The sequence below is a fragment of the Trachinotus anak genome, unplaced genomic scaffold (assembly GCF_046630095.1).
Source record: "Trachinotus anak isolate AG129_WGS33_773 ecotype Australia unplaced genomic scaffold, CSIRO_AGI_Tana_v1 ptg000008l, whole genome shotgun sequence".
NCBI lineage: Eukaryota > Metazoa > Chordata > Actinopteri > Carangiformes > Carangidae > Trachinotus > Trachinotus anak.
The window spans coordinates 27912881-27940583 of record NW_027273859.1 but is presented as its reverse complement, the minus strand read 5'-3'; the positions used below and the strand labels follow the sequence as shown (position 1 = coordinate 27940583).

General features: G+C 41.9%; 1 protein-coding gene and 1 long non-coding RNA gene across 2 annotated transcripts in view; one reads left to right on the top strand and one right to left on the bottom strand.

The window, feature by feature from the left end:
- The window catches only part of antxr2a (ANTXR cell adhesion molecule 2a), an 82320-nt gene that overhangs the window by 36100 nt on the left and 18517 nt on the right, over positions 1 to 27703 (bottom strand). The window contains exons 9-16 of the mRNA XM_071483966.1: positions 27275 to 27370; positions 24863 to 24932; positions 14935 to 15013; positions 14017 to 14112; positions 7897 to 7947; positions 6732 to 6821; positions 4310 to 4480; positions 3722 to 3802 (exon numbers count right to left, since the gene is read on the bottom strand). Coding sequence (XP_071340067.1) covers positions 3722 to 3802; positions 4310 to 4480; positions 6732 to 6821; positions 7897 to 7947; positions 14017 to 14112; positions 14935 to 15013; positions 24863 to 24932; positions 27275 to 27370 — 734 coding nt within the window. The remainder of the gene's footprint in view (positions 1 to 3721; positions 3803 to 4309; positions 4481 to 6731; positions 6822 to 7896; positions 7948 to 14016; positions 14113 to 14934; positions 15014 to 24862; positions 24933 to 27274; positions 27371 to 27703) is intronic.
- On the top strand, positions 7964 to 15014 carry LOC139624670 (uncharacterized). Its single transcript, XR_011691713.1, has 3 exons — positions 7964 to 11775; positions 13323 to 13437; positions 13916 to 15014. It is a non-coding gene; the product is annotated as an uncharacterized lncRNA (long non-coding RNA).

Below are 27703 nucleotides of genomic sequence, written 5' to 3'. Positions count from 1 at the left end.
CTCACTTCCACAATCATGTGGAAGATCGTGTGATATGATCGAAAGCAACAGAGAAGCTAATAAATCAAGAACATAATTATGAGGGTAACTAATATCTTCTTGTCCACATGGCCAACTGTTCGTATACTGCATGACATGCTGGTGAGATCTGTCCATATGAGGAATCACACCCTGAGGTAGCCAGAAAACCAGTCTGTGTTCTTTTCCCCTTTAGGGATTTTTTTGTTGCATATTTTACTTTGACATGCCCTAACACAATAAAAGCATTTTAACTATATCCTTGGCTTTGTGCATGTGTGCCTGAAGTAAATCCAGAAGCTTTGCCTAAAGCATTTCAACCATTTCAACTTCAAGGCCACCTTTCATTTAGCTGGAGATTTACTACGTCGTGACCATGAACACCCAGTATTTCTCTTTGTAGCTACTGAATCGACCTCGTGGTGAGACTGTTGTATGAGTCTGCAAACTACTCTCCCACAAACACAATCAACACCACAAAAGGTCGAGTTCTGACCGGCAGACAGAGATGTCGAGATTAAGAAGGATTTGTTGAAGTTAACCTGAATGTATGTTTAATTACTGTTGACTGAATGAGTTTAGTAGCACTTCATAATCTGTATTTGTTGAGTTACCGAACTTTTTGGAAGCAGTGGAATAAATCAAATCAGTGTTAAAGAGCATTTAATGTTTGCTCAGAGAATCAAAGTCAAGATAAACCTGGATTAAATCATTATTTAGATTTTTTGCCTTTAATAAGGAGAAACGCTGATGTTTAAATCCAACTGTACGCCAGTGGAGGATTGAAAAACTTCTTAACTCAAATAAAGATCAATTTTGGTTTTACCAACAAGATCCAGTTTCCATCCACTGTCCACTGCTGCTGAGTTAAGACGTTACTTTAAGAACACATAGCATCCCCGGCCTCCTGTCTGATTCTCTCCTGTGTCTGATGAGTACGGTCTTGATCACAGACTTTAAAGTGGAGTTTGGCACAGTGATGAGAATGTGAATGAGGCCAGTGGTGTCAGGGACTCCGCTGGCAGCCTCTCCTCTTCCAGCCTAAGTGCTTTGACACAACTGCTTTGCTCACCAGTGGGCTCCATCCTCTGTTTTCTACTCTTTCAAACAGTTTGCTCGGAGCAGCTGAGGTGACCTCATGTGTGGGAACATCTATCATGTTTTACACAGTGGGAGCTGCCGCCATGATGTTTCCACATTCTGCTTAAAACTCAGACTGCTGGATGAATGTTGAGCAGGGGAATAGTTGTCATTTCAACATGAAAACAAGAGCTTTGCCAGGAAAATATGTAAGTTTGGTCATTTCGTGAAAACCCCGGCCTCACAGCACAACACAAACAGAACCAGCCCATTTCAAAAACTGTTAACAATTTATCATGGCAGTAAAACAAACTCACATCATACTTGAGTCCTTTTTGCCCCTACAGAGACTAGTTACTTGCTAAAGGACACAGAACTGTAAAAGCAGGCCACTGGTTTGAGACAGGCGGTAAGGACTGGCCTGAACAGAAGGTGATGATTTGTTGATTTGTAGGTCAAGAGATGTCTGGCTGACTTCTAGCCAAACTAAAACCTGGCTTAATTTGTTGCAGGTTTTTGAAAATCTAGGTTAAATGTAACTTCTGTTGACAACACTTCAGTTACTACACTTACATTCAGTCATTCAGCAGATGCTTCGGTCCAAAGTGACTTACAAGTGAGGGACATCAGTAATGTTTCCATGCAGTAGAAGACCTTGGTGTAAATACTAAGTACCACATCTATTCAATAACTGAAGGAGATCAGGTAAAGAAGTGAACTGAGAGTCAGAGTCAGAGCAAGTTAGACATGTTGTGGTGTTAGAGGTGTGAGGAGAGGAGGCGCTCTCTGGAGATAGAGAGGGACGCCCCTGCTCTGAGAGACTTCAGGAGCTGGTTCCACCATCAGGGAACCACAGACCAGAACAATCTGGACTAAGATTGATGACAGACCACATTCACTGGGGGAACACAGTGGAGGAGGGGGAGCATCAGGCTGAATGATTTTCAAGTAGATGGTGCAGACCCAGAAGTCGCTCTGAACACAAGCCAGTGTAGGCCGATGAGTAGTGGAGTGACAAGGACCTTTTCAGGCTGATCAACCTGGACCTACTACAGTTCAAGGTGTAGCAGGTCCTCACTGTTTCAACATAATCATCAAAAACATGCTCAGACAATGACTCTTTGCATCAGGACGTGTGAAAACAGAGCCTCAGCTTAGTTTGAGCCATGATATCTGCACCTCATTTGACCTGCAAATTGCCGCATGAATGTTTACTGAGAAGCGAACTAAAAGAGTTTCATCGTTGTTAATTTTTCATGGTGCATCTTCTGGCATCGTGTTTAACAGCACCATGACACCCTGAGTAGCAACTGTCAGGTGCACAGCTGGCCAACTGGCTCCATTTTCCACATTTGCAGTCCGACATCATTTTCTGAACCATTAAAGGCTGCGATGGTTCCAGTTCTCAGACCTCTGACAGGAAGTGCCCACAAATGTGGATAAAAGGCACCAGAGACTAAATTTATACAGTAGGCCTGTGAACAGATGTGTCATTTTTTCCCCATTTGGTGACAAAAGGAAAAAGTTTTCCCTGAAGCTTTACATTTGATTTTTCCCTTTAGTTGGTTACATGTTACTGTGGTTCAAAGAAAGAGCTGTATGCAGCATTAATGTGGGATGGGGGGGAGGTTTCTACATTTAGTACCATGGTATAAAGCTTGTAGGGGTGACATCATAAGAACAGCGCAGTGAAACCTTGAATGGGAGCTGTAAATGTTTCTGGTCTCCAGATCTGGTCTAGAAAAGAATCTAAATACTTGTGATCTGATTCTGATCCATGACACTCACTTTGAGATTAAACATACATGTAGCTCAGTGTCCACAGCAGATGGTGTGGTTTTCAGCATTAGGAAGCTAAGAAAATATCAAAACATCTGGTTAACTCTGACTTGGTGGCGGTTTGTGAGCAGCGTGCTCTCCTGACCGCCTGCTGGCGTCAGGTTTCAGCGTGTTGCTTTGTAGGGTCGATGCGTTTCCTTTCTGATGGAGGTTGAGAGAAGTCCAGAGTTTGACCATATTAGGTCGTCCCTGTCGTGCTTCCCCTCTGTGAGCTGTTGCAGCTGCAGCTCACATTGGCCTGATTAAGTAACAACAACACAATGCAAAACTTGTGCCTGCAGCTTCCTCTGCTGAGACGGGGTGCACAGAGTACTGTAACACCACAGCTGTAATGCAATACAGCAATAAAATAATGAGAACTTAACTGTAATTGTGGTGACTCAAAACAAGATGGGCTTTTTTTAGAAGGTTTACAAGAACATTTAATGGTCAAAAGAAGAAGAAGACCATGCACACTGCTGACTGATGCAGGATATTTTCTGTCTATATCCTTGAAAACAATAAAGTGCACCGATGATGAGACTGACTCACTCCCTGCAGGCTGTAGCTGTGTGCAACACACCACTATGACGTTCATTTACTGTATCCCACACACACCCTACAAGAAAACACTCACACACACACTTCCTGGTTTACCTAATCTACCACCAGAATCCTGCACGCCTCGGTGTAGTTTGTATTTTAGGCCTTTTTGACGATACATTTTTCATTGAGGACGTTTGTCTAGTGGTAGAAACCATGAAAATGTTTCTGGGTCGACAAGTGAAGTCAGGGATCGACTTACCTTGTCTGCAGAAGTGGGACGCATGAGGGAGACTCGGTCATACTGCCGCCGCAACAAAGCCCACAAAGCATCGAGACGACCCTGATCAAACAGGAAAACGGGATTAGATCTCAGTAACACGTTAGTTCACCTTATTTTCAGAAATGGAAAGAAAGAAAATTACATAGAAGGAAAAAACACATCACTGTTCACCTTGGTAGCAAAATGACTCATAGTTCACAGGACCAGTTACCAGGGTCTCTGGGCTTTTAACCGTATATACTGGTCTTTATTAAGGTGGTCTTTGAGTTTTCTCAGGTGTCATCATGTGACCTTTTGTTACCTCTGTCTTGTTTCAAGAATGATCTTGTGATTAAGCTCTCCCCTTTCATATGAGACCATTTGTTATCCTTCATTAAACTTTACACTTAGGTCACGTGATGACGCCTGAGCTCAGTTCTTGTTCTGACTGACGACCACAAAACGCCGTTACAAGCTTCGAAAAGCTACATGTAGCAAGTGGACCTTTGAGCTCTGATCACTCTGTTACTTAAATAACAAAGTGATCAAAGTCAGGTTGGCTGCAGGAACGCAGCGGTGGATGCTCACCTTGATGGGAGTGTACCATTTGTTCTCTCTCTGATGGGAGGAAGGAGCAGCCTTCGGGGAGGGACGTTTGATCATCGGCTCCTCTACGTCCTCCGGTATGGACACTTTGGCGTTCTTGGCTTTCTCCAGCCTGGCCCCCTCCTCAGTTGAGCCCTTTTCACCCCAGCGCACCTGAACACATAAAACCAACCAAGAGCAAAGAACAGGTTATTCTCCTCTTTTTTTATAATCATCAATGATGAATACAAATATTAACGTGCTACAATGATTAGTTAAGCTACTGATTAGTTCATCTCAGGGTTGGACATCGTTCAAAATGTTCTGAGTAGCACTGATTCGATGCCTGATGTTTAAGTCCCACATTTTACACTTTTCTTAAGTTTTATCTGAAGTGTTGATCTCCATCAGAAGATATATTTGTGGTTTTAAGAACCAAAAACCTTCTCAGTGTAGTTTTACCTCTCCTCTCTCAGGCTTCTCCCTGGAGCTCTAGTAACAACAGGTCAGTCAGCCAATCAGAAGAGAGGATCTGAGTCTCTCTTTTGATTCTGGGTGAAAAAAAATATAGCAGATTTCAGGTAAACACTCAGAGAAGCCAAATTTGCAAGGTTGGATGGTGGGTCCAGGTGGGCATCACAAAGTTCCTGACGGCTGTTTTTTAAGGTTCAGTTTCTGAATACAGGCTGTGTGCATTTCTCTGTGGACTGAGGCTTTGATACTTTCCCAGTATTAATATAGAACCTAGACCTGCTTTATATTCAGAAAACACATGGACACATCTACCTTTAGACAATATGGGACCTTTAAGTTACGCGATCTCAGGGTTGGGCAACATTTGAAATTGTTTGATAGTAGAGCTGATACGAGACATGGAGGTGATCTTCTCAGACTTGACAAATGTCCTCCAGAGAAACTGAAGACAATTATACAACTGTTCTGACAAGCTGAGTCGTACTCAGTTTTAAATGGACCTTTATGGTGGAGTTTCCTTTAATAAATAATGAAAATAATTCTTAATTGTAGCTTGATTAAAGTCATAACAACCAAAGTTTACAAAGGAAATCTCTAAAAGCCGCTGAGCAGAAGAGGCTGAACACACACCAGCAACGATTTAGGACTAAACATGATGATTATGACAAAGCAGTCTCACAATTGCTATCACTATATATCCATAAGAAAATAAAATGACCTCAAATTCAGATTTATCTTTTATTATTAGCATATTTACATGTGCTATAATGTGTTACTGCGCGTTTGTGCGAGCGTGTGAATGCAGGCCTGTGTGATAGTTAAGCTGTCCTGCTTTTTAATTGAATTCATCACATCTGTTGCAAGGAGGAGATAAAAAAAATCCACCATCGCATGAATGGGGAGAGGTGATTAATTAGCGACACAGTTTTCAAGCTGTAGGTTAAGCCGTGACAATATAGAACAGCTTTTCAGAATCATCTCTGGGATACATCCCTGGCCTGCCGCATCATCAAGAAAGAGAGGGCTGCGATGAATAAATGATACGTTGTCACCTCGGCCCGCTCAATGCACGTTTGAAATATTGGCAGCGACAAAGTGGTGGAGGTGGAGGTTGTTTTTCTCAGCATGATGTCTTAAATGTGGACGCAGAGGAGAGAACAGGTTGAGCTTAACAAGCACCTTGTTCTCCATCCGCAGAGGGGGGAAGCTTCAGAAGTGGAGACGGGCCTGTCGGTGGGAATCAAGCCACTGCAGGAAGAAGACAGAGGCGAGATACCCGGGCTCGCACTCGCCAGCACCCGCAGGGATAAAGTCAAGAGGTAAGAGCTCCCTGAGGATGCTGGGAAATCCCTGCAATGCCACCAACTTCCTTGAGGCTTGGAAGCAGCAGGGGGTAGAACAGCGAGCGTAAGAGGAGGAGGGGAGCTCGCCTTTAAACCTGGATTCCCCTCGGAGGGGGCGGATTACAAAGGGGCTGCCAAGGTTTGGGAGTTAAGAAGGGGGGAGGTGGAGAGGAGAGATGGGTGAGGTGGATATGTCAAGTTGACAGCAGCGCTCAATCTTTCATCCCAGCAATGACTTGATCCAATCAGGGCCGGACGGCCAAGGACAAGATGGCAGGGGCTGTCACGTCTGAGGCATCAGCGGACTGACGAGGACAGCGGCGTGGCTGCTCGGCCGTTCAGTCCCTCCTCCTGCCGCCTGTGTAACTCCACAAACTTCTAGCTCCAGAGAAAAGACTGAACGTCAGCAGGTTTCTCCGACCATGATGCAGTTTTACTGGATAACAGAGTCGCATCACTTCCTGCTGTCTAGGAATCTGTATGTGTGTATAAATGTTTTAAAATTTGCTGTTGAAATAATTTCACATCTAGACTCTGACATGAAGGAGATTCAGATTCAGTATATTGGAGGAGACTTGACTTTGTGGTGAAAGTGTTTCCTCCCTGACCTCCATGCGTTTGATTCCTCCAGCTCCTCTTCCTCCGTAGTATGAGGCGTCCACAGTCGGCCACTTCTTCTTGGGCAGCGGCTCAGGCTCCTTAGAAAGACATGGAGGGAAATTAAGAGACCCATCATCATGCATGGTATTAATCTACATACTGCAGAGCCATGTGCAAACTTTGATCCTATAAACAACTGCACTTATCAGCTCTACTACTGTGGTAATAGGAAGGTGGTGCAGAACTATTGTTCTTCCTTTCAATCCCATGTATCATTTCCTTCCTACAGGAAAAACTCATTTACGTCATTCTGTCAGGAAGGAAGAGACACTAAAGTCCTGCTACAGCCACTGATTCTGTCTACATGCTTCTAATTTGATTTCCTTTCCTTTGATTATTTCCTTCAGTATTTTCTTTCCTATGGAGATAAATCCAGACTTGCACAAAATGCATACTGAGACCCAAACATACTACGATGACAGAGGTATGAGTTAGATTTGTCAGGATGTACTGATATATACAAGAATTTACCAATTTGGTAACAATAAAGTAAATCCATCCATCTGTCTGTCTGTCTGTCTGTCTGTCTGTCCAGTTATCTAACACACTCACACTCAATCATTTTTCAGTCATGACAAATGACTTGTTCAATGACTGAAAGAAGAAATAAAAACAACAAATCTATTCATATTTCTCAGTAATAACATCAACAACCTCTCAAAAGTTTTTTTAAAGAAAAGTTCAACATTTTGGGAAATATACTGATTCACCTGATTCACCACTCTCATCCCTCTGTGTTAAGAACAACGATAAAACCAGCAGGTGATTAGCTTAGCTTAGCATAAAGACTGAGAGCAGTGGGAAACAGCTAGCCTGACTGTGCTTAAAGTCAAAAGTCCTGCCAGATCCTCTTAAGTCACCAGTTAATACATGTTTGTTGAATATTTTAGCATCAGTTATTTCTTTACCAGTTTTAATGCTAAGCTAGGCTAATTGCTTCCTGGCTTTGGCTTCATTAAAGACAAGGAATCAATCTTGCTTTAATTTTCAGTTATTGTTGTAGTGGTTTGAAATAATGAAATGCTTCATGATATTTTACTGTATTAGTATTTTTTCTTCCTTGGCATCAACATAACTACACTGGTGTTGTGAAAGCAACATATTAGTACTCACAGGTGGTGGAGGACGGGAAGGTGGAGGAGGTGGCGGCGGGTCTTTGATGACCTGGATAAACAGAAAAAAGCAAAAGGGCGTCAGCACAAAGTCCATCGACACACACACACACAGCGACACACGCTCAAGCCTCGTCAGGACGAGCACAGACAAGGCTGACGGAGGTGATTCGTGACAGGTGACTGAGACAAACAGAGACATCCCTGAGCTCGTCTCACGGCAGCGACGCCGCTGCTGCCAGGCTGCTTTGGAAATGCAACTGGCGCCCTGTCGGCCCGCTGACTACTGATTACAAGGATTCTGCTTGTAAACCAACATCAGGGGCCCCCTGTGCAAAATAAAGAAAAGCTGAAAATCAACTTGTTGACAGGGGAGTCTTTGGGGCGAGCACTGCTGCCCGTTTAGCTCTTAATTAATTGGATGGGGTTCAGTGCTCCCAAGCAATCCCCCCAATCATAAAGTCCTAAGGAGTTAATTAGCTCCAATGAGATACAGAGGAGGAGGCTCGGGCTCGGCTCCAAGCCCTGTCTGGGTGGAAGATGAGTGGCAGCACACACACACACACACACACAGAAAAAAGAAAACACAGACTCATACCCAGGACACACCTCTCCCTCTGCAGAGTGACCAGCCCAGCGGCATTGTTCATGACAACACTGGATGACATGGCACCTGAGGAGCAGGTTGTCCACAATGTGATTCCACTCAAGGACAAGATGCCTCGACTAGGTTTTTTCAGATGTGCACCGCAAAGCAAAAGCCGGGGAGGGGGGGGGGGGGGCGCCTGACAGTGGCATTTGTCAGGTGTCAGTCTGATGCGTTGGAACACTGACGTCCAACTTTTTACTGCAGGATTTCTGAGGATGCCGCTGCCACTCACTCCATCTGTGAGAGGGATCACGCTGGAAAGATGGGAGTTTATTCTTCTGTGGTCTCAGGTTTCAGGGGGTTTTAAGTCACCGTCTGGTAAATAGTCAGTACAGAGAGCAGGGCTGCGGCTCCCAACACAGAGAGGTCCAGTCTTATGCTTTCTGAAAATGACCACGGTGCAGTTTACAGTCTATACATGTTGTTTTCTTATATATGTAAAAGCTTACACCAACATGTTCCTCTAGGTTAAAAATCAATTTGAGCATTTTTAGACTAAGAACTTGGTAATTTAAAGGATTCAGTCTGTCCCTGTGAGGACTAGAAAATGCAAATGAAAATGCCAAACATTAACACAAACGTCCACCTTCACGAATCTAATAATAATAATAATATCATAATCTTTATTTATAGAACACTTTCCTAAGTTCTTTACACAAAGAAGCAGAGATTAAAACAGAGTTAAAACAAGCAAATAAGAGTGTATAAGTGTATAAGTGTCTTAGTATTATAGTGCAAAGGCAGTGTCACCAGTGAGAGGGACAACAGTAAAAATCAATAAAACCATAAGAGTTGAGTGATGTTAACAATAAAAACAAAATCAAATACAGTTTCACCAGTAAAAATGAAAACCATAAATTCTTTTAGGGAGAGAAACCTTTGCCCCTGGGAAGTTAATAATATTCAGTAAAATGAAGTAAAAGCTCCTCAATAAAAATCTGTTTTAAGAAGAGGTTTGAAACTGATTCTGCTGAGCTGATTTCCTCAGGCAGCTCGTTCCACAGTTTCAGGGTGAAAACTGTGAAAACTCTGTCACCTTTTTCACTTTGCCTCAGGAACAACTAACAGACGTCTGCCTGAGGATCTCAGGCTACGATCTGGTTCATATGGTGCTACGAGGTCAGACATACAGCATGGACAGAGGCCGTGAAGAGATTTAAAAGTCAATAAAAGTATAAAAGTGTTGCAGCTGAGTTCTGCACAGTCTGGAGCCAATTAACAGATTTTGGTTGAGGCAGGTGAAGAGGCTGTGACCTGTGGGTCGAGGCACGAGGAGAAAAAAATGTCTCTGTGTCTTTAAAAGAATTAAACAGATTGTATTTTAGATACATTTCTCAAATGGTAAAAATAAAACTGCTCAGGTTTTGTTGTGTGCTGCTCAAAACTGAGATTGTGATTCTTTTCAACAGGTTTGATGTGAGGATTCGCTCCTGTTTTCTGTTTGATATCATTGTAAAACCAAATATCTTTAGTTTTTGGACTGTTTGTTGGACAAAGACAGTGATTTGAAGACATCGCACTGAGTGCTGAGGAGATTAAATGATAATGAAAATGAGGCTAGTACAAAGCCTGGATAGCTCAGGCGGCAGAGCATCAGACTCTCTGCAAATTGATCTTAAAGCAGAAGAGAGGAAAGTGTTTCCTGTTCACCTCTCCACTGGATTCTCCCAGAGGTTGGTGTAAGATGACCCCCCCTCCACACACAGAGGAGCTGGCCTCTAAATACTGTGCATATAATTACAGTGAGGACATATCTCAAGTTGAGGTGTGCTGCAAAGTGGAAGGCAGCCCTGCTGTCCATTAGTCATCAAAGACAGATACTACACTGTCACTGCAGATTATGCATTTGCTAAATTGGTTTTGGAGGGAAAAAAAGAGCAATGTAATTATGGCATATCATGGATCCTAACAGCTGTTTCACTCACTGCTCAGCGCAGGGATACCACTACATTCTCCACAAACTGTTGTCATTAGAATAATGAAAAATAATCAATCAGCGTTAATTAATTGCTCTCTGACACACAACTGGCTGTAAGTGAATCCAGTGACGGTCGACGAGTAGCCTCTCCATACGGTGATTAACATCATTTCAGCCACACCTTACGTAGACGGGATTATCTCTTTTTATTAAGTGCAGCAGATTTCCTGGACATATTGTGGGATAAATAAAGCATTAAACAAATGACGGAGCTCTGCTGCTCTTTTCCCAGATACCTGATGGACAGATGTGGAGAGGAGCGCTCAGCGACGTGGCGGCATAATTAAAAACTAAACCGCGGGATACTCAGCCATCTGACATCAGCTCCCAGCAGCTCGCCACTGCAGCCATGACACCGGGACAGGGGGGGTGGGATCGGACCAATCAGGGGAGCTCGGGGCATCGTCCCCATATGGCTGTCTCGGTAACTGTCCGATCGATCCTGATAATCTGTTCCTTCTCAACCTCAAGCTCAAACTGTGTTGTGTCAAACTGTTTTGGGAGGTTTATCGTGACGGATCAGCGGCAAGTAGCATATTTTAAAATGATTTGTGTTTTTAACTACAGACACGTTAAGCTGTTTTCAGAAAAGAAAGATGGCTGTGAGGGGAACGGAAACAAAAGAAGATAAAAGTTCTGCATCGCTGACAACTTCTAACATGAAAAAATCAGAGATTATTAACATATTAAGCACCAACTGAGTTGAAAATGCATCCAAAAGTGAATCCAATTAAGCAGCGAATCATTTGTAATTTGGATAAAGTGCCGATGTTCCTCAAAACTGCATCTCCAACCCTAAATCCTCTGATTTGAACTAAAGGCTACGCAATTCTGAGTTTAATTTCCAAAACAAATCATAAACAAAGAAATTACCCCTCACAGCTTGTATGACCTCTCTCCTGGCATCGAGCCATGTGGGAGAGAGACAGAGAGAGAGGGATTGTGGGAAAGAGGTTGGGCGTGTGTGTGTGTGTGTGTGTGTGTGTGTGTGTGTGTGTGTGTGTGTGTGTGCGTGGCCTCATCCTGACTGCTGAAACCTGGCAGACTGGGGGTTTAAATATTAACAAGCCACACATGGCCCTCCTCTTCTGCCGCGTCCCTCGATGGAAGGCAACAGCAGCTCTCTCCACCAAGACAAACACGTCCGCGGCCAGACATGCTGCAGGGGGTTTACATTTTAATGCCTTTGTTGGTTTTCCAAAATATGCTTCCATCTCATCCTGGATGGGCTCCCTTCAGGTCCACAATGCCAGGTGACGTCTATCATTTAAGGGGCGCCGTGAGTGAGTGAGCGGTAACGGAGGTGCGGTGGGGAGGGGGCGGTTGGATGTGGAGGGTAAATTTGCCTTTATCAGATCTCAGTAGAAAAAAGCAGAGACACAGAAAAAGACCAGGGTGCACCATCTGCAGCCCCTCGCTCATAGCCCCAAACGATAATCTGTTGTGGATTTTTGTAAATGGTTAAGTGGGTGAGACTGCTTTTCCAAAAGAAGGTGAGGGTGGGGGAGTTTGGGGAGTGTGGGAGTCATGAATAATCAGGACTGAACTAAAGTTTAGACCATAGATTTAAAAAAAAAAAACAAACAAAAACTCCAAGTTGTTGAAAAGAAACAATAAAGAAAAGCTCAGAGTTTAATCGCAGATTCAAGGCTTGTTAATTAACAAGTTCCACCTTAACAAACAGCCGGCTCACACAGGAGCAGGAACATGTGGCGATCTGTGGAGCTAATGAGTAACCTCCGGACCTCCACATTCACACTTACTAATGAAATTTCATTTGAATCACCAGAGCCTCTGAACTTTCTGCTGCTCAGGATTCCAGCACTCGGCCATTTATTCTTACACAATATTTACAGCAGTTTGGTGTCGGATCCGTCACAAGCAGGGATGGGTATCATTAAGATATGTTTAATACACTGCTGCAGCAATGAGCCCTAAAACCCAGAAAGCAGTTAGCATGGTAGCACTTCAAGGTGTGGGACAGGTTTGGTTCTTTAACATGAGAGATTTCTGTCACGTCCCTCCACGCACCAGTTTGGGTTTAATAATACTTAAATCAAAATGTTCTGACAGCTGTTGGGTTGGTTGCTCATGTTACCAGCATCATCAATCAAGCCTGATCAAACCACACCCACACAGTGGAAATGGAGCAGTTCCTAATACTGAAAAAAGGAAAGGAAACTTTAAAGAGAAATACTTCCGCTACGTTTGTCAGAATCATTTTTGTTACTTTGACAGATCTGTTTTTACTTTCTGTAACTAGAAGAGCTTTGTTTGTTTACAACTGGGACACTGGTGGGTTTCTCCCAGTACAAATGTGTACATCTGGCGCCAGCACTGTTTGACTAACACTTGATGAAGGCCGTTAATAAAGTGAGTACAGATGACCAGTGATGTGTAGCATCTTAGCTTCAATAAGTCTTAAATATATGCGAGAGCCTGCTGAAATGGTTTGATTTTGTCCCCTCTTTAGTTGTCTAATCCTGATGTAGTAAAACAAAACAAGGATGGAAGTTCATCTGAAATTACTCTGACTGACAAGATTAGGTTTAATAAAAGAAGAATTGTGTATTTACCAAACAGGAAGTGTTTGAAGCTGGAGCACGGACATGGCAGATTAATTTGTGATTAAACCACAAACAATCTCTGTGATTATTATGAATCACTTCAGCCCCCAGGTGAGCCTAATATTAGTCCTGCTCAAACAGAGATTTTGTTTGTTATAATCTGTCACTCACATGCTTCTCCTGATCATCTCTGCCTTGTTTTGTTTTGAACACAGTTTTTCTTTTCTTCTCAGAACTCATGTGTGATCACATGAAGCCATAAGCCACTCATCTACAGGATGTGGGCTCTCGACTTCCTGTTTGAGGTTCTTCCACTGTGGTGTTGCTAAGCCACCGCGGGTGAACAAGGTAAATGGGAGGTTACGAGGTTGAACAGATGTTCGACACCACTTCCTGTCACAGCTGGCCGATGAACAATATTGAGGCTGCTGAGTGCGAACGGCCTCGGACACAGCTGAACGGGGCCTGACCTGCTGGTTAACAGTGGTTTATCGTTACAGGTTCGGGCTGTTGAAGTGGCGGTGAACTTCCCCTGCACTGAACCACTTTCCTAATCAAAATTTCATTCTAAAAACCACAATTTCAGTTGAACACAGGTTTAACACAAGCTGCATTTGCAACAACAGGATGTTTGCAACAGTGAGAATTAAAAAAAAAAAAACAAAAAACAGAAGATATCTAGTGTTTAGTTTTCACAACTAACTTTTGCTCTTAATGCAATAATTGCAAAGATTTTTTAAATTCAAAATAAGATTATAAGACCTGCTCCCATCATCAGTTTTAGAGAAAGCAGCAGAGAGTGCCACTTTACTGTTTTTGATTTCAGGCGAAACAGGAAACATACGACTTATTTTGCACGTCAGCTGCTATCTGCAAAATCAGAGTAAATGCATCAGCAGCTCTGGCTGAGCTGCAGTTAACACTCACCACTGTGCAGCACAGAGGCCAGAACCACCACATGAGGGCCAGAGCCACGAGGATCAGCAGCACCAGGAAGACGATCGCCACCGCCAGACCATCCGACTGGAGGAGGAAACACCAACAAGAATCAATTTATTCATCCTAATTATCAACTTTTTGATTCCTGAGACAAAATCACAACATCAGCCAATCAAACCACTGCAAGTGTTCCCTTTATATGTGGCAAACTCAGACACACTTCTGTTTCGTGTCCTTAGGGATGCATCGTTTACATCGCACCCAAAAACTAGTACATGTTACAAAAAACCCCTGTAGATACAACATGCATACAAGTAGGCTATGTAGAGGGTATTGCTACAGTATACTGCATATGTACAGAACAGCCTTCATTTCACTGTATATTAGTATTGTAGTATTTCTATTTTATCATACTTATCTCAGGTTCAAACCTTACTCCGTTTACCCTTGTGCTGATACTCTTTTGTGCTGCTGTGTCAGTTTGAATTTCCTCTACAGGAGATCAATGAAGGAACATCTTATCTTATCTTAGAGGCAAATTAACAATGATTTTTTTTTTTACAATATCAATAATATCAATGGTTAACTTGATTACTATGCATTAACAGTATTTGCTTCGGTATTAAAACTGAATGTTGCAGATATTCTATGTGAGAGCATGACGACACAGGACAAATGGAGACAGCAGGAAACTATGTAAACACTGAATTCTACTGAAGTCTATTTGGAGCATCATCACATGAGAAACACTGAGAGGAGGAGGGAGCTCTGCATCTCACAACAGGAAAACTGACAATCACATACTTTCACCACAATATCTGCAAAACCGAGAGAAGCTTTAAATGAGGAAGTTGGCCTCGTGTCATGAAAGAGGGAAACATGTCGAGGTAGAAAGTACAGACTTACACATGTGGATGCAGTGATGGTGTAGGAGCTGGAGATGAAGGACTTGCCGTGATTGAGGCTGATGAGAACTTCCATAGTCCTGAAGAGGAAAGGTTTGGTCAGAGAGACAACCGATCACTCAGGTGTCCAAAATTAATTTCAAAAGAAATACTTTATGACATCACATTTTTTCCTGTGTTAGAATTTATTTCCTGGGTGGTTTTATCTGAACTGGAAGACAAATAAAAATCACTGTCCAATATCAGCAGACACAGAGGTCGTCAATGATGTGGCTTTCAGCGGAGATCTTTGTCACAACTCCAATCACTCAAATATGAGGGATAATTACCAAATACAATAAAACAAAAATAGCTCAAATATTCAATTAAAAAAAAACAAAGATCCGCTGATGTATTGGTGTTAGATTTACATCTTTTTCATCTTTAAATATCAATCCTAAAATATCTGCCTAAAATAATGTCTTAAGTCTCTTACCTTATTTTCTACAAACTTGAAATGACTTATTAAAATATCTTTTAAAATATATTTTTTCAAATTTGTTTTTATTGTATTTAAATGCTATTCTAATGTCATCTCAATGTTGTAATTCTATGCCTCTGTAAAGCACTTTGAATTGCCTTGTGTCTGAATGGTGCTATATAAATAACCTGCCTTGCCTTCAAGGTCATACAGTATATCAGCTGGGTTTTGCAAAACAACTCATGGCTTCCAGTGACAGAATAAAGAGCTAAATTATGTTGTGCAGCAGCAAATCCTGTTTAAAAAGAAGTAACAAGTCCTGCACGACGCTCGCTAAAGAACAATGATGCAAACTAAATGGTCGAACTGAGAGGGAGGAAATCCTCTCATTATCACATCCGTCAGCGTGTGTCTGGATGAAGTAATCGGACCGGCGGTAACAAGGCTTGTGAACTCCTATGACTTATTTAGAGGGGGGAAAAATGCAGAGGCCAAAACGAGTGCAATTAAAAACCCTAATGATGAACGGCACCGCAATTTCCATATGTCTATTACGCCCGATCCAATTACCACAGGTTTAATGAGAATTCAGGATATGGAACAAGTGAAACGCCTGAAATCCTCCCTCCAACACAAAAAAAAAAAAAGAAAGAAAGAAAGAGAGAGGAGAGAAAGAAGTACGCAGAGCGGTATTGTGTGTGAGGGGCCAGCTGTGAGTGTGTGGTAGCGTACAGGGGAGGCCTGCGTAAAAAAAAACGGTGCTGCGGAATAATAACAAGAGAGCTCTCTTTGCTTTGGATTTTGCCTGAGGCAGAGCCTTGGGCCACCAATCCTCCTGTGGTTCAGAACAGATGAGCAACCAGACCATGTGTCCATTACTATGCAGTGTATTCTAAACAGTCTGAACTGACTCCTTTGCACCTTTCCTTATTTACCCACACTAAATATTTAAAACACAACTTTAAAACCAGATGCACTTTGACACTTCAACTTGTTGATGCCTACACTTACATTTTTTTCATTTGCTTTTTTATACATCATTTTATGATGTGTTTTAATTTTATCATTTATTCATGTGATGCTGATTCTCCATATTTAACCAACTTCTTTAAATCAGGTAGTCTCATTGAAAAGCAGATCTCTTTTAACTGATGCTCCTGAGAGGTAGAAGGGTTTTGAATTTCAGGTGACACCGTAGATTTGTGTCCTGAGCACCATGACCACAACCATTATAATATATCCATGCGCACTTGTTGTTCTATGCCTCTAACTTCAAAAGTCACACACGCGTCCCAGCAGGTTCATCACTTTTTCGAGTCCCCTGGAAACACTTCCTTTCCATTGTATTTGCAGCAGTTTGTCTATTCTGTTTTGTTGTGAGTCTCTGAAGCCTGTTTGTGTATTTAGTTGTGCTGTGAGTATTTGCAGCGAATTTGCATATTTGGTTGTGTTGTGAGTCTTTGCAGCAGATGTGTTGTCAAATTGATGAAGATGTTTTTTCAATATGTTTGTGTTTGGTCTGTTTGAATGTGTTTTCTAAGTTGCAGTGGATTGAGCTCTCAGGGCCACCGTATGTGAGCACTACTGTAACGCTCTGCTACACTCACAGACATGCATCCTTCACCAATGAAAGAAACCCAAGAACACAAAACATTTACAGTCTGACAGACACAATTGTCATGTCGCATAACCAGCACTCCAGCATAAGAAAAAATGAAAATACATCACATCACAACCCTTTGAAATCTGCGAGAGGACCCAAAGCTTGGAGGCTGTTTGTACTTCATTCACTTTAAAGGATGCACAGTATCTGAACCCAGTCCAGCTAAGATTAATGCAAACACAAGGTTTGGGTGTGTACTGGATTATGTGCTGCACAATGAGGAAAGCGTTACTTGAAATGTTTGTCCTTGTTGTATTTCTGCATGAAAACTAATGGGTGCAGCTGGAGAGGAGTTAAAACTACATTCTGAGCGAGAACCAGTTTTTGCTTCTATCAGAAAACATCTCTTTGTGTGCGATGCCGCAGATCAGAAACGCTGCACGCCTCTGCAGCTCAGCGGAGCCGTTCCAGGTCCTTGCATTTTAACTAAGTGCTTGTGCTGGACGGGTGAGGGGAGAGGCTAATTTAGTTGACACCCTCAATCCGTGATAATGGTGGGCAGGTTGTTAATCAAGCTGGAGGTGTGGACCCCGTGTGTGAAGGAGGAAAGCTCCCAAGCGAGTTAGACTGACGAACGCCCGCCCCCCTCCCCCACACTTCGCCTGACATCGCTGGACATCCTTAACGCACCAGGACCCAACCAGCCAGCAAGGCCTTTTTTTCTTTCTTCTTTCTCCTTGAGACACTGACTGCTAATTAAGCGAGTTACTGTTGAGTAGGCAGAATCTGCTCCTGCACAGAGGCATAAGTCATATATCCTCTTCTTTTTCCACCCTTTTATTTCCAGAAATATCAACAAAAGAATGACAACACCTATTAATGTGGCTGCATTACAATTATTGCTGAAATGTTTAGTCAGTCTATTGGTCACTCAATAGGAAAATAGTTAATTAGTTAATAATTAATTAGACTGTTTCTATAAAAGCCAAAAAAGGACCAGTGGTGATTTTCATAAGACATCCTGGGTGCAGCAGACTTGTGAGGGTAAGTTCACTATTTTCTGACAATCTATCGACTAAATGATAAATTAAATGCACAGTTATTTAACTTCTGCTCTCTCAAATAATAATCTTTCAAATAAAACAATAGAAAAAGACAGTGTTGGGTGATGTCATGAAATAGCATGGGATCATGGAAGTTGTTGTCTTCACCACCACTGGCATAAGCTTCTCCTGGTTTGGATCTATCAGTGTCAGAGGTTCAGGAGGTTTTTACCACAGAGGTCTCCTCCTCCCCACAACAGCTGATCATAACCAGTAAAAACACTCAATAAAGCAGTTTCACATTAAAGGTCAGTGTTGTGCCGGCGCTGTACGGTGGGGAAGCCAGCGAATGGTTGGGAGCTGAGGCTGCTGCTAACCTTTGTTTCAATTGTTTCTTTGATAATTTATGAACAAGACATTGAGGAGGTTTTTACCGGCAGCAGAATTATCCACAGAGGTCTCCTCCTCTCCATAACAAACAGACAAGGTGATCACTGATGCACTTCAGCAGACAGGGGACATCTCGTCTAACATTTGCTTGGGTTTCTATGGCATTATGTTTTACGAACGTGAACGCAACATCTCTGGGAACTTCTTCAAATTTGGCACAAACATTCATTTGGACTCAAGGATGAACTCATTTGATTTTGGTGGTCCAAGGTCAAAGGTCACTGTGACCTCACAAATAATGTTTTTTGACATAACTCACGAATACACAATACGCACTGTATAATGTCTACACTAATTATGACACAATTTAACTCAAATATCTATAATGTAAAAAGGAGGTGATGACATTTTATATCCAGAAGGTCAAAGGTCAACTTCACTATGACATCATACTGTTCTGCAACGCTATAATTCAGGAAGGAGATTGTGACCATATTTCCTGAAAATTGGCTGGTGGGTGGAGTCATACAACTGCAAGGCAATAACTGTGGTTTCTCTGATAACTTCAGATCCAAACTGACTAAAATCCTTCACCCGAAAACAACCAAGGTGTAAAAAGTGTCTTAAAATCTTAAAAATGTTGCTTAAAACTGGATAAAAGTCAATTTCGAGCTTCTGGCAGAAAAACACTTGGGGGATATGATGTCATTGACAGGCGACCAAATGAAGCGGACCATTACCATGATTAAAATCTAGGTTTGAGAATTGTTGGAAGCATTTGGGATAATGTAACTACACAGCTCAACCAAATATATAACACAGGTCACGTCATTTTTAAACATTTTAATGTGGAAAAGTTACATATTATAACTTTAATTAATATGAAAAACTGATAATTAAAGCTGTTACTTGAAATTTGTTTTTGTGAAGGTCTATAAGCAAATCTATGCATACCAGCAAAACTTAAGGGTTAAAAAGGAAAGAAAAGGCATTTGAATGACTTTTTTTTTTAAAAAGCTGGATGAATAATTTAAAAAAACACTCCCTGTCATTTAACTTTAGTGCAGTCAAAGCCAGTGAGTGACACTGAGGGGGGAGCTGCAGCTGCTCGGTGGTCGGCGGTTATGTTTGAGTAAATGGGAGATGAGAGGGAAGATCGTCACAGGGCCAAGGGATCAGTCAAAATCTGGGCAGAAAGCGACACAGGCTCCTAGGGACACCAGTTGAATGGCAGGAGGCTTCTTCACCACTGCAGATCTCTGGCACCACATCGGAAGAAGAAACTTCGTCCCTGGGCTCGATATAATCTGTCAGAAAGTAGGCCCACGGTGACACTAAGCTTTGGTGATGCGATACAGCTGGAGAGGCCGACAATGGTGACGCTAATGGCTTTCAAACTTCCCTTAAAGATGTGAAAATTGAGGAGGCTGAATAATTCACCGCAGAGCATATGCGGGGCCTGTCACTCGGCATCCAGGAGCAATCACTCTGCACGAGTTTGTGCAGCAGAAGTTCTGACGGAGGGAAGGAAGGGATGGCCTCATGGAGCCTGGGACCAGATGTGTTTGTGTTCCAGAGCGAGACGTCCACCATTTGGAGAGTGACACGCACTCTCAAAAACTGTCTGATGGTGAAAAATTCAAATGACCTGATGGTTTTCTGGCACAGCAGCTGGTAACATCACGGAGAGTATCAGAGTGTTGCATGACACAACTTCTTAACTACACATCTTTACATTTTGTATCTATTTCATATATTTATCAGGAAGCCATTTACTTCCATTAATCTCTAGTTCAGTTAATTAACACAATAAACTCATTAACTTAATTTACTTGGGTTGTGCAATGCATCACAGTCAAAAGTAAATCAGAATTATTTTTGTCATTGCAATAATCCTATTAAAAAAATCAGTCAGATCATTAACTCATAGAGCTATTGTAATGACAGAAATTGTAAAACTTGATGTTCACTGCCACCGACTGCATTTTCGTAGCTGTTTTTATAAGCAAGTTGTCCCTAAGAGCCCTGAAAAAATGCATTATTATTATTTTTATTATTATTATTGTTATTACCAAGTCAAATACTTTGCTAATACATTTTCAGATTATACAGAAAATCAATGGATATCGAGATCTGATTGCTCCAATTTCTAAAACAGCAGCCTAAATTCCACAATCATTATAGGGGTGGGAAAGTGGAAAAAAATTGTTAAGCCAAAATTCTGCTGATTTTTTATTTTTGACTTTTTTATTCTAAAATACTTTCAGGCCTTTAAAAAGCCCTTTTGCTCATAATTCATATTCACGCTTGTGAGGATGGGCCACACTGCTTCAGTTTTGAGGTGTCACAAGTCAAAAACATTGGGAACCAATGATGTAAGGATCAACCTGACAAAGGAAAATGTCATAATTTGGGTGACAGATATATGTATTATAATTTTTTAACTAAATGTGATTCCCAGTTTCATGACAATTGAGCTCTTCACCTTTCAGTTTATTGCTTATTTTTGAGCAGCTTGAATTATCTGATATAGTACATTTAAGATCTAAAGCTGACTCTCTGGTTCCGGCTTCATCCTTTGACGACAAATCACTGCACATCCAAGCCGTCTGTGCCACGTGGAGGACAATCAAACAACGGGACATTTCTATCACAAACATCTTCACATCCCCACTGGAGCAGATGGAGCGGTGCCGCAGCTAGCAGCAGCCCTGGGACGACTGTTTAATTATTGACGAGCATTAGCATTAGCTACTGTACCTGCTTTGTAAAGCAGGTGTCGACTCCCCGCTCAGTTATTCCTCACCCTTCACCATTATTGTGAAAACACCAGGTGAGGACATGCTGCTGCAAGAGCGCTGCCACTTAACCTCTCAATCGGTGCCCCAGCAGGGGACCCTGGGTCTCCGAACGGGATACACGTAAGGGGGAGGAGAAGAGGGGGAAGGGAGCGAGGTGGGGTGGGGAGGGAAGGAAGGGCATCAGCAGATGCCAGCATTTCAAGCCTGATGCCACAGCTGTCAGCACAGATGATGCCTCTCCGTGAGTGCTCCTACACAGCTCAATGACCAACTGAGGACTCTGTGATTCCTGGACATCGAGTTGGGATGTGGAGCTGCCTGCTCCAGGTCCCGGTGGGACTGGAAGCTGCAGCTTCCTCAGCTCGAGTGACTGCTGCATTTGAAAAAGGTCCCCCAGTCACACATGTCTGAGAGGTCAAGACAGAAACTGAAGCGGCATTCGCTGAGGAGGAGGCCCCATGTGTAAGAGACATGGTTAAAAAGTGACATAGGATGAAAAGGTGATTCTTCTCCGGCTGACTAGAGCTGTGTTCATGGAGCGCCCTGTGCGCCGGTGGTAGTGATGGAGCAGAAGGAGACAGATGGACGGAGACGGAAGTTTCCGGGCTGCAGCGCTCCATGCAGGTGGCCCGGGGTGCAGGGATTGTCAGTGTATGGTGAATTATTTAAATGGGGAGCGTGGAAAAGGGAACGGCTGCATCTGTCGCACATCCTTTTAAAGCCCCTCCAACAGATGTGTTTACTCACCGCCCGTACCAGCTAACTACTTAATGGGTCACCACTGGCAGCCAAGAGTTAATTAAGCAGGCCTCTTTCAAATGGCGGGCACGTAGTGTCAGCTCAGGTCCTATCAGGGCGGAGCAGGAGCTGTAGGACCCTGGTTTACAGATGTAGTCACTCAAGTTAATCTTTATACTGTGACATGGGCAGGTTGGTTGAAAGAAAAGAGATTATGTTTTGCTCTACTGGTTTCTACTCAAGAGAAAAAAAGCAGAAACAAAGACTCCTGCTGTAGCTGCTGCTGTTATATGAGTTGTTAATAATATCAACATTTAGCATTTTCTTTATATTGACATTGATAAGTCTCCATCATCTCAATACACATGATGATATACACACTTGAGACATGTTTTGTGCAGGAAAAAAAAAAATTTAAATAAAATTATTTCTTTGCCTCTGGTCTAAATTTCCATTTATTTATTTTTATGCAAAATAATTCACCAATAAATGGAAAATCCATCACCAACTATGTTGAAAAATTAATCAAATAGTACAATAAAATTTGAGGATTTTCAGTTTCTTTGTTTGATATAATTTTAAGTCGAATATCTCAGACATCTGAAACAAGAAATCTGAAGATGTCACCCTGGACTCTTAATGACCATTTAATGGAGTAAATGATTTATCAATTTATTAAATCAAAAAAAAAACACTGTTAGTTGTAGCTCTACTTACTTATTTTAAACAGGGATGACACAGGTGAACACGTGAGATAAAGTGCAGTTTCAGTCGACACAATTTAATGTAAAACAACAAATGAGTAAATGAAACTGAACTGAACAAAATAGAATTGTGTGAGTTTAAATGCATGTGTCTATGGGTGTGTGTGTGTGTGTGTGTGTATGTGGTACTTGACTGTTCATCCAGTGGCCCATGTCCACACATAGAGTGTGTCCGTGTGTCTGTGTCTGTGTGTTGTGAATTTTTAAATCTAATATTTAGAGAGAAATATGTTGTCTTCACTTTAAAGACGATTATTACAGTGGACTGATACTGAGCTTTGTCACATGGTGCAACGACAATCACCTAAGCTCAGCGTCAGCAGAACCAATGAGGTTGTAGTGGACTACAAGAGAAACAGGAGGCCTTCCCGAGATATCCCTTTCTTGAGGTCGCAGTGACCTTATCCTTTGACCGCCACAATCCAACCAGTTGATCATTGAGTCCCAGTCAACATTTGTACAAAATCTGAAGAAGTTCCTTCAAGGCGTTACTGAGGTATCACATGCAAGAGACCAGGACGGACATGCAGAGGGACGGACAGACGGACAACCTGAAAACATTGGGCCTGTGGCCCTGGCTGTTGCCAGCGTGGAGGCAGAGAAACCAGAAACATGGACGCAGGTCTAACTGCACCTTTCACATCCCCTCACACACACAACAGTCTGTCGGCTTTGGGCAGAAACACACGTCATCCTGAGTCCAAAGTTTGGACTTTAAAACCGAGCGGATTATCTGAGGTGAGGTTCAAGTTGATTTGGAGCAGTTACAGCATCGTATGATACATAATCTGTTTTAGAGCTGCAGGACCTTCAGGAGCCAGCGGCGCTCGTAATCATACATTTTTGATTGGATTGCAGTCAGCGAGGACATGAAAATCTGTTGTTCCATCTAGAATGCCTTAGTGATCATCTGTTATGGTTTGGGATTAAAAGAGATGACGCTGAAGTCAAACAATAGCGATGCAGCCGGGAATAAACGCATATTTACACTGTTTTCACTTGAATCTTTGTGGGTTGTATGTATGGGTTGTTTTTCTGTCAGGCTACATCTACAATGTTTACTGCGTCTTTACGCTCCTTCAAAAACCTCATCCCCTCAGACACTGTTTTAACTTACAGATGATTTATAGATTTAGGAATTGTTTATCTGCACATAAAAGACATAATGTAATGTAATACATGTAAGACTGAGAAAGCAAGAGGATTGAAACATCTTAGATAAATGTCAGCAAGATAAACAGGATGTAAATAAAAACTGAAGTGAGCACAGAGAAGAGCAGCTCGAACATGACACAGTGCCTCAAGAAAAGGGGAAATAAACTGGAGTCCTGATGTTGGCAATGTAAACTACAGGAAGTATCTGTGAATGTCTGAGTGTGTGTGCATGAGTGAGTGAGCAAAAGACTTGACTCATTCTGGATCATTCTTCACTTTTTTAGATTTTGGATTTTATCTGGATGGTCTCATTTATAGATGAGTTTACAGTGAGACGCCCAAGATGACATTTTCACACAGCTCTTGTTGTCCCTGCACCGAGGTCAAAACTTAAATGCATCTACAGAAACACTGACCTCACGTGAGCAACATAACAGCTGTTTTGGAAAACTCATGTAATGAGAATATTACTATATTCCCCAGCTGTTCTTTCATTTGCGTCAAACTTTCTTCAAATAAAAGTTCACTATTGTTTATGACCTCCTATTAACAATATTTCCCTAATTACATAAAAAGCAAACAGTTTTAACCACTACTGCTTGATCTTGGCAGGATGCTTTAGTTCTACACACGACAATAATTATAATTTATGATAAATTACTGAATAATAATTATTTCATGATGTCAGCTGATTGTTGGCTTTGATTTCTTTCCACCGTTTCTTTCCACTTCCATGACAAAAACAAAATTGAGGATTTAAAATCAAAAGACAGGACACTGGCCATAAAAGCTGTGTGATCTGTGGATGCATTGCTGTGTTTAAATGAAGGACTGAGCAGAATAAATAAAACCCGATTCATTCTCAGACCACATGATGGGCCAGTATCTGATTGTGATTGTTTCATAAAAAATCAACATATGCAACACTGACATGCTCCACTATCACTTCCACACAACAGAAAACTGTGTACTTACTGTCCCACTTCATAGAGCTTCGGTGCAGGACACAGCAGATAATCATTAAGCACTGTGCTCGGCTTATTATCTGCAAACACAATCAAAAAGACAGAACATTAATACTTGAATGTGATAATCACATGAGCAAAAACGTGTTCACAGGTAAATAAAACATCACCTTTATTCTTCATCTTTTTATCTGGCTATGACCTCGTTTGTTTATCTTCAGATACTTTTGTTTGTGTTTATGTTAAATGAGAAAATGTCACTTTTTCAACACAGCGGCCTCTGTGGTCACAAGTGGTAACCACAGGATAACGGCACAGACAATTTTCCTACATTTCCCATAATTACTGAGTCAGGATTATTCTTTTAATAAGCACTGCATCAGGAACTGTATTTTTAATTACATCTACATTAAACCTATGTTTACTGAACAATATTCAACATTCAATGAAAAATTAAAAGCTGCTCTGAGAGACTGAGAAACATCACAGGTTTGTAATCTCAGGCAAAAAATTATTTTTATTTTGAAATACTTACTTTATTTTCAAATAAGCACTTACTGAATTTTGAAATAAACACTTTATTCTGAAATAATTACTTTTCACATGAACTGAAACCACAATTATTAAGAGCCATATTCAAATATTATAGTTTTATCGAAGAACCTTTTAATCACCCTGAGCACAATGGGCCAACTTTGTGGCCTCTTGAACCTCATGCATCATATGAATTTTTTCCTGAACTAAAATCAGTTATTCTGTAAACTTACTGTGTTTTTAAAGTATCATATGAATTTAGAAAGATAATCCCGAGACATGAGTTTGATATTTCAGAGCTCTTCTACCACTGGGAATCTGACATCAAAAAGACAGACTGGGTCATGATATGAGTGTGTGTCTGTGCGTGTCTGTGTGTGTGTGAGTGAATGCATGTGTTCATCTGCACAGGTTGACAGAGGCCTGAACCGATCCTCAGCCGTGGAGGTCATTCAGATTATTGATAACTTTTTTTCTGCTTGTCTGCTCAAGGCTCCAACTGGTTCGGTGATGGAGAAGACATGAGCATCTGTTCCACATATGTGCTGTGTGTTCCACAGTCGCCATGATGCCTGTCCATAATTATAAGGTGCCCCACTGTTAAAAAGGTCTGGACTGAACACATGCAAAAGCCAACGAGGGAATAAATAGCCCCAAGTGGGCAAATGTGAGACAGCCTAAACTGAGAAAGGACTAACAGGGAGACATCTGCTAATGGCCACTTCCTGATTGAGACGGAGTTATTTTTTAACAGGAAAAAAATATGCTCAAGTATCATGAAATGATGGAAAAAAAAATCTAAAATAACTTGTCAAAAAGGGAAGTGTTGTCATTGGCAGTCATCGATCCCACAGATCCCACAGCCAAATGAGAGCTTCAAAAGACTGGCTCCCGGTGCCAAATCCTGTTTGCTTCCTGAAAAAGGATTTTTCAACACAACAGACTGCAAACTCAAAATAAGGAGCACAGTGACCTACATAGCCTCCTTTCTTCTGCTGAATTTAAAATCATACAGATAAGGAGCTGCTGTGAGATAACGGATACTGTGCAGATCTGGGTTTTGCTTTGACATGCCCGACCTCTGAGCACCCACCATCACCTAACACTGCAGCGAGTTGAAGAGGAGGAAGATTCCCTGAGTTATACGAATAAATCCTCACAGTTCTCACACAGAAATGAACATACAAGAAACACTCGCAGATCAGAGCCGCTGGGGAAAACAGGGTGGAGGGTCTGTTTCTGCAAGTTAGCAAGTTTGTGGCTCTGGGGAAAACTTCAATCAGATTGGAGAGCGACTATCACAGGATGCAGCACCCAGCACAGACTCACTGAGGACAGTTTACTGAAGAGCAGACGTCCGCCCTGCAGCTTTGTTCACATTATCCTGGACAAAAAGCTTTGGCTCAAATAATCATAGGCTGAAGCGTTGTATTAAAGGTCCCATATTTTAAACTTTTCCTGTCTTTTATTTGAAGTGTTGATATCTGTAAGGGTTATGTTGAAATGCAGCTCCCGCTTTTTTCCACAACCCATTATTACAACTACACAGCGTCACTTAAATCATCCCGTCAAATATCAAGTTAGCTGCTCCTTTTTGGTCTTCTTGTCATCATCCACACTACTACTTGCCTAACGTGATGCAACACTTTCTGGTTTATTTATTGCCAAAAGAACACCCACAGATTCCAGTTTGACCATTAAATGAATGATATGATACTGGGTGAATGTGCTGAGATCTTAATATGAGTCACACATCAGCTCAGGCCAGACAGGATTCATCATGTGACTCCACATTTGTTAGTTTTTTTGGGGTTTTTTTTGCTGTTCATAGAGATTAAAAATATCAGAGCTGTGCTGAATGGACATTTTCAACAGTCACCACACTTACTGAAGGTCTGCTGGTCGACGATGAAGCTGCAGACGACGCCTTCGTTGCTGCGACCGAGGGTGAAGCCGTTCCCTCTGAGGACGATGTCGAAAGACTCTGGAATGTAAACAAACAGATAAGACCGGGAGCCGGGAACCTACATATAGTTAGACTTTCTTCTTGTGTTTGTCTGGGCTCTTTCCTCTATCAGTCCTGTACACTGATAGTATCATAGTATGATAGTATGCTGATACTGTATGTTGCATTTTCTTTGCATGTTTCATTTAGAGTATTAAAGCCACATACAACAACATTTTCAGAGACTCTGTTTGGCTGACTGTTTTCTGAGTGATCAAATTAAATGACAGCAGATTTCAGGTAAACACTCAGAGAAAACAAATCCTGCAATGTTCGAGGGAGGGTCCAGGTGGGCGGGGCTTGGGGCATGGC